The following is a 12739-nucleotide window of genomic DNA, read 5'->3' as shown; positions in this document are numbered from 1 at the left end:
ATAACTAATTGCAATGACTGAAGTGTTAATTCTGAAATATCTCACTAACACATACCTTTTTCAAGTTTCTATCTAGTAAGCAAGATAAACCTGTGAACAGGAACTTCTATGCACATCAGTCTTGTTGACAAAAGATCATGTACTGAGAGTTTGTTATTAAGTGAAGAAAATTACTTATTAGAATAGTAGTTTTGAAGTGGTAGGGATGGCATCATTTAGATTAAGGTATTCATTCCATATAAATTAAAATAGAATTTCATATTATGGACCCAGGGCTAGGTGCACTAATGGGGACAATCTGTACATGCAATCCACAGAGGCCCCTAATTTTGAACAACAAGAAGAGATGTGCCTGGCAGTTGTGAATGAATGCTTGTACACAGCCTGTACATATATAATATTTCTGCTGACCTAATTCATACATGGGCATGTTTGAAAACAAACCCATATATCATTTTGCTTCTTTTAGCAGAACTAGAGTGACTTTCATTCAAATGCCACTGAAGCCCAATTGCACTGAAAGACAGATCAGTATTCAAGCTGTCGACAAAGAAAACTGATGTTGGTCATAAGTGTTATTATCTGACAGCCCTGATGTGGGCTTGAGTTGAGACACATCTGTGATCAATGCTACTTAACTGTCTGTCCCCTTACCTGAAGGCTCATCTACACGTGGTAGAACAGAGACAGAATTATGCTGAAAAGCACTTATAAATGGTGCTACCTGTGATATGACACTGACAAACAAAGCATCGTCTCTGGATGACACATTGCTTAGGTGTACTTACGTACAGCACCCAGCGCGGTGATGGTTGTACCAGGGCTTGGAACTGCACATAACAGCGCAGGGCGAGTAAAGAGGCGGCTGTGTAACACACCTTCTAACATTATCTCTCACCCCAGCAATTCCAGCTGATTTTTGAGATACTGACATTTTATTAGAGGGTTGTGCATCACCTCCACACAAGCACCCTCTAAGGTTTTGTCTCCCAATTTCTAAGTTAGTTGTTTTCTTATAAGTTACTGCTACTGGGAGGAGGTGGTGCTGTATTACAGCTGGCTGGGTCATAAACTCCCATGGCATGTGAAGCTCTCAGCTTGTACTTCCTGAATATTTTTCACATTGTAATGAAATAAAATTCTTTGGATTAGGCAAGAGACACATGCACATGCTCTAAGCTGGCCAGAAGTGGTGTCTTCCCACAGGGTTGTTGGGGACCCCAGTTTTGCACCTGCTTTGCTTTACAGGGAGGAGAATCTCAGCCTCCAGGTGAGCTTCCTTATTCTCATAATATACCAATCACTTTGCTTTACAGGGAGGAGAATCTCAGCCTCCAGGTGAGCTTCCGTATTCTCATAATATACCAATCCACAGAGTACCTTAACTCTGATTATAATGGAGAGTTCATCTCTTCCCTGTCTTCTTTGGGCTGGACAGCAGTGTCCCTCAAGAGGCTATTACATATTGCTATGGTACAGAATATCAGGAGGATGTTGACACAAAAATGAGCCTGTGAATGTCCTACTGCTAAAACTGCCTTATTTGGGTTTTTTTTTTGAAAAGAAGTATTAAATATGACCATTATGACAAGAATGAATGAACCTAAATTCTCTTTGTCTAACTTTCTATGTAAAAACTTCATTACCTGCTGGGGGTTGTTGTTGTTGTTTGTTGTTTTTTGGGTTTTTTTTAAAATCAGATTGTGCTTCTAAGTCTAAAGCATGTTGGATGCCTGGAAGCATTTCTGTTTTTAGTGAGAACCTCTGTTAACATGATTTAATCATTTGTAAATGCAGACATGCACCCAGCAAATTTGATAAGCCCTGAGATGAATTTAGATGCACAAAAATAGTGAAACAGCCTAATCCTTCCTACAGAAGATAATGTTTAAACAAATTTACTTCATTCAATGAAACACCTGGGCAAGCTTATTTAATGTAGTCTTTGCATTTAATTATCCCCTCTGATGGGGCACTTGCCATATTTCAAAATATGATTCTTTTCTCTGGTATTAATTATTTTAAGATCCTCAAAGGAAACCAGAAGAGAAATAAAAAAGGGGGTCTTAATTAACCTGAGCCACCAAAAGTCATCTTTCTGGAATAGAGAAGATGGGATATGGAACTGAAAATAAATAGTGCTTTAAAAATCATGAATAATGAAGAACAGCTCTTAAAATCTGAAAAGAATTCTATATGAAGGTGTTGTTGCTAGGCATTAATATCAGAAAGACACACTTCCACATAAAACTGTCTTATAGAGGAAAGACAGTAATGGAAAAAATATTTCTGTGAAGAAATCAATATGCACAAAATTATTGGCAGAAGTCAAGGAGGTGCAAAATTATTATAAACCAAGAGAACAATACAGCCCAGAGTCAGCATCTTCAGTTCTTCTTTCATTTTGGTCTTGTGGGGATGGCATAAAGGAAATTATTCCTTTTGGGAAGAATTTATTCCACAATATATTTGTGGTGAGTGGTTTTACTAAAAGTGGTATCAGTGCATAATCCCATTACTCCTGATCTTGCAAGAAGGAATACTGTATGTGAAAACAGTAGACCCTGTTCTCCTCACCACAACTGAAACTGCAGAAGGAATGGGGTTTGGATGTTCTAATTCTCGACAGCAAATCAACACACTATGGCAACTTGTCCATGAGTAATTAAATCACTGGGGCTTTTTGCTTCTTCATTACTACTTGAAAGGATATTTGCTATGTGGGTTTGCACAGGACAAATGTAATTGTGTGTATATATCTTCTAAATGTTGCTTTGGTTGCCTAGGCACAAGCAAGAGGGAATTGTGCATGTTTTAGACAATTATTCGGTGTTGTACTTTCAGATTACCCTTGTTTAATCATTTAATGGTATTTTGCTCCTTGAAAGTCTAAATGCAGTCTTGCAAAGATAATGTTATATGTGCTTTAACCTTTGCAAGCAGCCAGACGGCACCTCATGCTACTGGCAATGGATTTGCCTTGTATTCTACTCCTGCTATGAACTTTATGTTCCACGCTCTGTAAGTGTGAAAAGGGATTTAAACCAGTTTTACAACAGAAGTACCTTTTACTTTTATTCTGTCAATTGCAAGGCAATCTCACAAATTTTAATTTCCAGAGTGAAAGCAGCTACCAAATACTACTCCTGCTTCATCTGGAAAACAAATTAAACTCTTTTATGCCACTTGCAAAAGTAACTCAAAATCAGCTCTCAGTTGAAAATGAGACTTGGTTTTCCCTTAGTTTTTCAAAAGGCATGATGTTTATTTCACTTTTCATTAGACACTTCGAGTAGGTGTTTATATTCTCTCTTTTTCACTACTGGTCATTTAAACTCATCTGAAAATGCTTCAGTGGACTGAGTATTGGTGTTAAAAGTGATTGTTTTCACTGGGAAACTTTTGAAATTATAGGAAATGTGTGCAAATATTGGAAGTAATGAGAGAAAAAAATGCTTTCTGGTCATCTGTGTTAGTGTTCTTTGCAACAGAAATATTTTCATTATCAAATTGAATTATATGGCTATTTTGTTACAGAATTGTACTCAAGCCTTGCCCAGAGACAGCATGGCAAGGAGCAAGTCCAGAGAAGGGCAGTCAATATGCTCACAGGGCTGGAGTACCTATTCCATAAAGCCAGGCTGAGAACTGTGGCTATTCCCCCTGAAGAAAAGAATGGTCTAGGAAGAATTTAGAGCACCTTCCAGTACCTAAGGGGCCCACAGGAGAGCTGGAGAGGAACTTTTGACAAGGGCATGGAGCGATGGGACACGGGCAAATGTCTTCAAACTGAAAAAGAGTAAATTTAGAGCAGATATAAAGAAGAAATTCTTTACTGTGAGGGTGGTGAGGCACTAATACAAGTTGCCCAGAGAAGCTGTGGATGTCACATCCCTGGAAGTGTTCAAGGCCAGGCTGGATAAGGCTTTGAATTGGAAGGTGTGCCTGCTCATGGCAGGGATGTTGGAACCAGGTGATTTTTAAAGACCCTTCCAAATATTCTGGGATTCTATGAGACCCGTATGCCTCTCCTCTGTCAGGTGGCAGAGAGTTCAGTCCATCAGTCCTCTCTCTGAAATCATCCTTTGAATATTGTGTCATGCTATTCATGTATGGCACCTTTAACGATGGAATCTTCAGAAATCAGGGTCTGTAGGGTCTCAAACGGGGCGGGAGTTCAGAGCTGTGCTGTCCTGGAAGCAGCAGCAGGGCCAGCAGACGCTGGGTGTGCCAGCAGGTCAGGTGCTAAGGTGGGCTCCTTGTCCAACACCCCCTGTCACTACCCGGTGGCTGGTCCTCTGCTGTCAGAGGCCTCTGCACCTGCAGATAAAACCACAGGATCAGTCAGGGTGGAAAAGACCTCTGGGAAGATTGAGTCCAATCTATGACCGAACCACCACTACGCCACTATGTGCCACATCCAGTATTTCCTGAAACACCACGAGGGACGATGACTCCACCGCCTCCTCGGGCGGCCCATTCCAATGACTAGAAACTCTTTCTGTGAAGAAATTCCTGATAGCCAACCTCAACCCCGCCTGGTGCAGTTAGAGAGTTTGTCCTCCTGTCCCGTCGCTGGCTGCCTGGGAGAAGAGGCCGACCCTCCCCCTGGCTCCAGCCTCCTTTCAGGGGGCTGTGGAGGGGGAGAAGGTGACCCCCGAGCCCCCTTTTCTGGGCACCCCGGCCCTGCCGGCGCTCGGGGGGGCTCCCACCCGTGTGACCCGGCGCGGGGGCGGCGGGGCGGGGGCGGCCGGCGCTGAGGAGAAGGAGGAGGAGGAGTGGGAACGGACTGAGAGGGTAAAAGCGAGAGAGGCGTGAGGGAGCGGGGCCGAGAGGGGAGCGGGCGGAGAGGAGGCGGGAGCGGAGCTGCCCGATGCCGGGGCTGCCCGGCGGGGCCATGGCGCGGCGCGGCGGCGGCGCGGGGCCGCGGCTGCTGCTGCTCTGGCTGTGGCTGTGGCTGTGCGCGCTGTGCCCCGGCCCGGCCGCCGCCTGCAGCCCGCGCTGCCGGCACGGCGGGCTCTGCCTCGCCGACGGCTCCTGCCTCTGCTCCAAGGGCTACGAGGGCGAGCGCTGCCAGCACGGTAACGGGGGCGGGACGCGCCGAGGGCCGGCAGGGCCGGGCGGGAGCGCGGCCTCCGCCCCGCTCCTGCCAGCCCGCCCGAGAGGGCTCCCTCCGGGAAGGGGTCGGACCTGGTGACAGGCGGGCGGTGAGGTGCCGGGGAGGACCTAAAGAAGGCGAGGTGGAAGAAGGGAGTTAAGTCACTCTTTGGTAAGGTGAGGCAGCGATAGCAAACTGATGGAGCACAGCCAAGAGCCAGCGTGAAGACCTCACGTTAGTAAGAAGAACCCCTGTTGGAAATGGTCGTGGGTCCATATAAATAGAGTTTTTGCCATTTGGATGTTGGGTTAGAGGCCACTCGCTGGACAAGCTTTGGCGTTTTATTTCTCCTGCTGCTTTATCTGCATGTTTAAATACTTCCCTGAAAGTATTTAAGGAATCGCAGAATCAGTCAGGTTGGAAGGGACCAGAAGGTCACCTGGTACCAACATCCCTGCCCAAGCAGGGTCATCCTAGAGCACAATGCACAGGATTGCATCCAGATGGTGCTTGAATGCTTTTAGAGTCTTGACAACATTCTAAACCACAGCAACATTTAACTAGTATCTCTAGGTGTAATTAGTCAGGATTAGTCACTAACAGAAACATCAAAAGAGTGTGTAGAAAGCAGGTTATTTTCTGGATTTTTTATTTAGAATACATTATGCTTGTAAAGTACTGTCATTCACTACCTGCATGTTACCTGACACACGGGGTCATTCGTACATCCCATTTCCACGGTAGGAGGCACAGTTTCCTAGGGTGGAGTCTGTTCCTGTTGGTTTCCTTGGAGAGACAAAACATTTTTGAAAATGCCACCTAATACGCAAAAACAAACATCACAAAGAGGAGTTTTAGTTTAAATCCTATTCAACATAACACATTAGATTTCTAATTTTCTATTTTTCTTGTTTAAAAGTTTAACTGTCGAGCTTGTGGCTAAAAAAATCACTCAGTGTCAGGAGGTCCTTCGATTTGCATGTTGTCCTATGGGAAAAGGTGATAAAATTGTACAATATTTGTCCTAATTTTCAATGTTCTTCATTTAAAACATGTGGGTTTGTTTTGTTTTTTGTGGTTTTTTTTTTTTTTTTTTTTTTTTTTTTTTTTTTTTTTTAACTCAGAGATGAAATGCTGAAAATTTCATTCAGCACCGTAATCATTCATGGAGTGTTGTTTCATTTTGAGGTTGAGGCTAGCAGGTGGTGACAAATGATGTATAGCTAATGTGCTGTGTAATGGAGGTTAAAAACTATGCTGTATGAACTGTTCCAAAAACTGTTGGTTCCTGTTGGGGTTTAGGAGAGAAGTGAAATATTGGTGGAGGGACAGATCAGTTCTTGAACTAGAGGGTTGAACTGTCTGGAATTGTTAAGAAAACTACTGAATCCCTGTGCTCCTAAGGTCTTCAATGTAGGGGGAAAAAAAAAAAAAAAAAAGGATAAATGGAGCTTCATCCCTTGTTCTGTCAAGAAAACTGAACTGAAAACTGTGTGAAATAACACAGAAACAGAATTTTTCTTAAACTGAGAGCTCTTGTACGACACTTCCAAAGAAATGAGAGCATTTGGTAAAAGTTACAGAGAGCTGAGCACTGGCTGGTTTTTTTTTTTTTTTTTTCTTTTTTCTTTTTTTCATATGTATCTGTCCATTCTTTGCCTGCTAATACTCATTCTGCAGGTACTAATGTGAAAAGTCCTCAGTCCTTCAGTTGGGTTTCTCAATAGTTCAATAAGTATATTAGGACAAAATCAGGATGGTGTTACTCATTGTTCATCTTTTTCATACCTTTCACCCACCCAGTCAAAGATTAAGTAGAAAGCTCATCTTAAACCAGCAGCTAACTCAGATGTGACTCCCAGAAACAGATGCGTTTCTAAAACTTGTGTGTGAATAAAAAAATGTTTTCTCTGACAGCAGGGCTGATTCAGGGGTGGTTATGACCAGCCAAGAGTCTATGTGATAGGTAATTTATTTGCAATCTGACTGGATTGATCCAGAATTTTGCAAAATTAAGATTTTTATTTGTACCTTATCGAACCTGTCCAAGTTGTCAGCAATGAGAAAGTAGCAGGATTTGTGATGATCATAGATGTTTTTCTCCCAACAGATGATTAGAGTTATGAGAAATATAAAATGGATGCTTGCAAACATTGTACATTTCAGAAAGGTTTCTAAAAACCCAGCTGAAGCAAAAAAGGGGAAAAATGAGCATGGGGAAGAAAGAAATCCTAGCTTACTACCGGAAGGCATTTTAGAGAAGAGATATAAGGAACAGAGCATGTAGTTTTTCTGAAGAGGAACAAAGGAATCCAGTAAAAAGTCTGATATTTCCTCTTAAGAATCCCATGATGCCTCTGAGGTTGCCCATGATGCAACATCTTTTTATTTAATCATTTCTTTTTATCACCTATATTCTTACCTGTTATTTCTCCACTACAGTTATCTGCCAAAAGCTTTTCTGGCCATTCAGCCCTGTGCCTTTTTAATGTGGGTCTTTCTTTTGCCTGTTCTGTCCAGGCCCAAAACATTCCTTAGTTTGGAGTGCTTAAAATCTTAGTATGGTGGAGTGCTCCCCGTGCAGGGAAATGATTTCACCTTATCAGCAATGTAAGAGGACACGGCAGATATCTTAGAAAATATGAAGACAAACCAATGAAAATACTACAGTGTGCAAATTTCTTATGTATTTAAGTAGTAACTTTAGTAAGATTCACTAATATTTATCCAAGCTTTCTTTGTTATCTGTCTTACAGCTACATGCTATCCAAAATGCAAAAATGGGGGAGAGTGCCTCCGACCTGGAAAATGCAGATGTCCACCTGGGTATGGCGGTAGATACTGTCATAAAGGTAAGACCCAGGGATGTGGTAGCTTGGAAAGACAAGGAGTTTGAAAACAGATTAATTAATTTAGGATGCCTCAAGTCCTGGATCTAATGCACTTTGAAATAATTACTTTAATTCCTAAATCTCTGACCTTACTATCAAGACATGCATGGCCTAGAGGATCTGCATTTTTGCAGGAGGATGGGATGCACTGTATGTACTGAAATGTGTTGTGAGAATCTGAGTGAGGTTTTTTGCCTTGGAAAATACCCTTCTTATGTGCTACATAAATATTCCATTTAGCTCTGTAACAGATTCTTTCTAAATAATTTATTGAGATAGCTTGTATAGATACATATTCCTGCATTAAGCGGTTGAAACTTTATGTAGTATCTGCAAGATGGTAACAATGAGGGCCAGTCACTGAGGATACGTGTGGCAATGTATTGTAGAGAGTTAATGGGAGATGACAGAGAAAGAGTAGCAAAGACCAATTTTAATGGTTTTGTGAAGCCTATTGAATATATGCATGTATTAGAAAAGGCAACTGAAGAAATCGCTGCTGTACATGTACAAACTTGTGGTGTGGGGCAAAGTGCTATTAATAGAATCTCTCACAAAATCACAGACTGAGCACTGTTCTAAGGGGCCTCTGGAGGTCATGATTTCCAGGCTCCCTGCTCAAGCAGGGCTACCTAGAGCCAGCTGCTGAAGGCCATGTCTTCATGGCTTTTGAATATCTCCAAGGACAGAGACTCCACAATTCCCAGGGCAATCTGTACCAGCATTTGGTCACCCTCACTGTGGAGACCTGATGATGATTTTCTTGTCCTTAATGTGGCTGGAAATGGTTTCCAGAGTCAGTTCTTGTATTACTTCACCAGGGGCTGAAGTGAGGCAGACCAGCCTGTAGTCGCCTGGGTCCTTCTTTGTCCTTCTAGAAGACTGGAGTAATATTTGCTTTCATCTAGCCCTCATGCACTTCTCTCTGTTACCATGATTAAACAAATACAATCAAAATTAAATACATTAACTTACATTGCATGACCAATATGCAAACATTGAAGAGCTTTCCCAGCTGTGCTGGATTTGCCTTGCATGTCCTTGCATGTTCAGTTTTTGCGCCAAATATCTGTTAGCTGGAATTGTGCTCAATACTTGTGGTTGAACAAGAGATTTGGATATTTTATCTACAAATTATTAAGCAGACATCCAAACTGTCCATCTTTATAATGAAGGGCAGTTGTTTCTCTTCAATACAGTGAAGGTGGTATAAAATATGCATTCATACTTGTGAAAGGAAGCATTTGATCGTACAGAACAGCGATTGTACTCTCCACTGCTGATATCAATCATATGTGTAGCATAAATAATGCTTCATTAATGAGGCCTTCAGGGCTTTGATGTGTAGAACAATTCTGAAATGAGGAGGCTAACTGAAGTATTTGGCCTTTGGGAAGGCATTGCTTAACTTGACTATAGTCTTAGTTTCATTTGTCAAAGTAATATCGTCTTCTTCCTCTTGTTACGTGAAGGTCCTGTCAGCTAAGGAAATATGTGAATCCTTAACCACATGTTATTGGCTAACCAGCTGGGATTTGGCAAGTTTGATACAAATATATGCATGTTCGTAATCCCTATGGTGTAGCTGGTAAACAGTGATGTTACTGGTGAGAAGTAGAACAGTGCCTTGCTATGAACAGTTGAAATCTCAGCTTTTGCAGATGTGATATAACAAGTAGCTGATGCCAGATGAGCTGTTTAAAGATAATTATTTGAAGTCCTATGCTGCTTCTGAAATGCCTGGTGTATATTGTCTTTCACAGTAAGCTGTGAAGGAGGCTGTCAGAATGGGGGAGAATGCGTCTCTGTCAACGGAGTTGTGAAGTGCCTTTGTGCTTCTGGCTGGACAGGATCAAGATGCCAGGAAGGTGTGTGTCTACATTCATACAAATATTGATATTAATTCTGAAACTGCAGTAACAAAAACATTTCAAAAGTATTAAGAGACTAATAATTATAGAAATGTCATTGCATTACTACATAAATGAGTGACCTACATTATGGTACTCAGACAGATAAAATAGTGTGAATATATGTTGCATTAAGATGTAGAACCCCTCACATTTAAACCAAGATTCATAACACAGTACCTATTTTATTCCCCATTTCCATGGTCTTGGAAATGCTTTTGGAGTTACACCCATTGAATATCTGGCCTAGAAGAAAATGCGTTTTGCCACTTTGACTTGTATCATCCTGAATCTTTCATTCTGTCAGGATTCTTTTACATCAGTTTTATAAATCCTGCTGACTTAACCATTCTTTTTCTTGTAGCAATTTGTCCTCAAGGTTGTCGGAATAATGGAGCTTGTGTGGCTCCTGGGATTTGTAGCTGTCCAGCTGGATGGGTCGGTAGAGCATGTCACTTAGGTAAATGACTTCTGACATTTTTCATTTATCCTTTCCTCTGCTTGTTTGATTTGCCAATCAAAGTATTCAAATCTTCAGGGCCTAAAAAAGCCTCCAGAGAAAGTATCTTAGAATAGTAACTGCGAGCTGCTTCCACATACTGGACCTCTTAAAAGTATGTGTAGGGAGTAGATGGCTGTTCAATTTGGTCAGAAACACAGAACTTTTCTGCTTCGAAAGAGATTCAGATTTTGGTTGTCACCAAATTAATTACTTGGTATGTTTTGTTGGTATTTCTGAAATGTTGTTTGTAAACTGAGACCCCAGTATAAGGAACTTGAAATTACAGAAGTACTATTGTTACTGGTGTAGTTTAGAAGCTACATTAAATTTTATGGACATGTAAAATTGAAACTTGCTTCTTACTTTGAGGATAAGTTGATAGAATCAACTCTATGTGTTCTTAGAACTCTGAAAGCTGCCTGTAATAAGGATTAGTACTAACACTTTTTCTGAAAAACCATTTCCATTTTCACAAACTTTGCTTCACAAAAGCAGGTGATTATAAAGTCTTTAATCTACGCCTCTTGGGTCTTGTATGTTTGTAACTGCACCACCCACATGCTAAAGGCAATAATCCTGAGACTACAAAAAGAAAGGGGTTTTTTTGTTCTTCTCTAGGAGCCTGGAGAAACCCTCGTGCAAACATTGATTTTGAACTGAATATTGTGGGTGCAGGGTCTCTGGATTAAGTCCTCTGCATCTGATATTTTCACATGGCTGTGGGCATGGCTGTGGAGCTAAATCAGCTAGGGGTAGTTCTACAATATATATGGTCAAGAAAATATTCACAAATAATATTTTGATATTCCTATTGACCCTCAAAATGCTTATCCTTTATATTCATCAGTGTATTGAGATAGAGGGTGATATGAAAAGCCAAGTGTGGGAGTTGCAGAGAACTTATTGAATGCTTAGCGTTGCTTAGCTCCCTGCGGCTGCAGTAATGGCAGAAGTGTTCAGGTTCTTAATGTCAAAATAATCCCTGTTCTCAAAAACTAACTAGATCTACATCAAGTTTGGTTTTTGGTGTACATGTTCATAACCAAATTGCAGCCCCTGGCTTGTCAGCTGAACGGTGCGTAGCAGGGAACAGCTGAAGCTGTGCCCACTCAGCCCTCTGCTCTTGGAAGAGGAGGGCAGTGTGTGAGATACTGCTAGGATGAGGTGACTGCTTCCTTATGGGTATGGATCCAAGCACTGGCTTGAGTAAGTTTCAACAGGAATTGTTACTGTCCTCTCACTTTATGGGGGAATCCATCTCAAAAAAAGCCTGTGCCTTAAACAAAAATTATAGTATTTTAAAAGGGAAATGGAGCATGAATAAGACTAGACATACTGTGCCTGTATCCCAGTGAAGGCCATAATGCCATAAATTGAGAGACACTGCTTTTCAGTTCTTCCATTATGCTTGTATTTATACTGTCCCAGTGCAGTCACCAGGGAACAATTGTGCTACTGCAGTGAGACAAAAAGAAAAATGATCCTGTGTTGTGCTGAAGGCATGCTGTGTATCTGGTGTCTCATTTCAGCTGTATGTAAACTGCCCTGCCAGCATGGAGGGAAATGCATCGCTCCAAATGTGTGTAGATGTCGACTGCCATACTCTGGACCACAGTGTACAAAGAAAAGGAAGGAGTGAAGCAACTTCAGCCAAGATAAGCTGAATTTTTCTTCATGTAACTCTACAGAGGGGAAATCTGCAGCAGTGAGGGACCTTAAAATAAACATGGTAACTTGATCTCAGACAGCTTTTTGTCCTCACTATATTAAGTACTTGCTTTTCTGTATGAAATGAAGGTATTGCTGATTGTAGGAAAGTTGTTACAAATAGCCAGCTGTGTTCACTATATGATATGTTTTCTCCTCATCTTTTCTTCATAAGCAGAAGTATTATGCCTTGGTTGATACAGCTGACCTTGAAATAAAATTTTCTTCAAATCAAGTACTTCAGAATAGATCTATGATCTTTGTGATTTTTCTCCCCTTTGACTAAACTTATTGTTTTATATAATTACATTCTTAAAAAGCACATGAAACAAAAAGCCCTCAATTCAGTTCATCAGAAGTGAGTGTTAGCTCAAATATAATTTGCTTTGAGATTAAACAGTTGCAAGAAGAAATTTGCAGAGTTTGCATCTTTCTGGAACATTACCAAACTGCAGAGCATCTTATTTAAATTATGGTTATCGCTTTATGTCTGCTTCCTGTCCCTCCCCCTCCAATCTGATCTGGATCTCAATCAGCTAAACAGTATTTAAAAAACCCTAACAACCAACACTCCCCCGCCAGTACTTGTTCAGACAATTCTGCTGTTACTTCCTGAAAGTTTAATCCATGC

The 12739-nt window shown here is 41.3% G+C and overlaps 1 protein-coding gene across 1 annotated transcript; it reads left to right on the top strand.

Annotated features, from left to right (window-relative positions):
* The first annotated feature begins 4824 nt into the window (after positions 1-4824).
* Positions 4825-12343, top strand: LOC120755135 (von Willebrand factor D and EGF domain-containing protein-like). The gene is made up of 5 exons (XM_040069763.2): positions 4825-5081; positions 7855-7950; positions 9753-9857; positions 10264-10359; positions 11931-12343. The coding sequence occupies exons 1-5, from the start codon at positions 4874-4876 to the stop codon at positions 12038-12040; spliced, it is 615 nt and encodes a 204-aa protein (XP_039925697.1). The 5' UTR covers positions 4825-4873; the 3' UTR covers positions 12041-12343.
* The last annotated feature ends 396 nt before the right edge of the window (positions 12344-12739 follow it).

Source organism: Hirundo rustica, chromosome 1 (genome assembly GCF_015227805.2).
Source record: "Hirundo rustica isolate bHirRus1 chromosome 1, bHirRus1.pri.v3, whole genome shotgun sequence".
Taxonomy (NCBI): Eukaryota; Metazoa; Chordata; class Aves; order Passeriformes; family Hirundinidae; genus Hirundo; species Hirundo rustica.
The sequence above is the reverse complement of the archived record's forward strand: the minus strand, read 5'-3'. Positions and strand labels throughout refer to the sequence as shown.

Excerpts from the sequence above, each read along its gene's own strand:
- LOC120755135 (XM_040069763.2), top strand. The coding sequence starts at position 4,874 with ATGCCGGGGCTGCCCGGCGGGGCCATGGCGCGGCGCGGCGGCGGCGCG. Across the intron at positions 5,082-7,854 it reads GGGCGAGCGCTGCCAGCACG|CTACATGCTATCCAAAATGC; the intron begins GTAACGGGGGCG and ends TCTGTCTTACAG. Across the intron at positions 10,360-11,930 it reads CGGTAGAGCATGTCACTTAG|CTGTATGTAAACTGCCCTGC; the intron begins GTAAATGACTTC and ends GTCTCATTTCAG.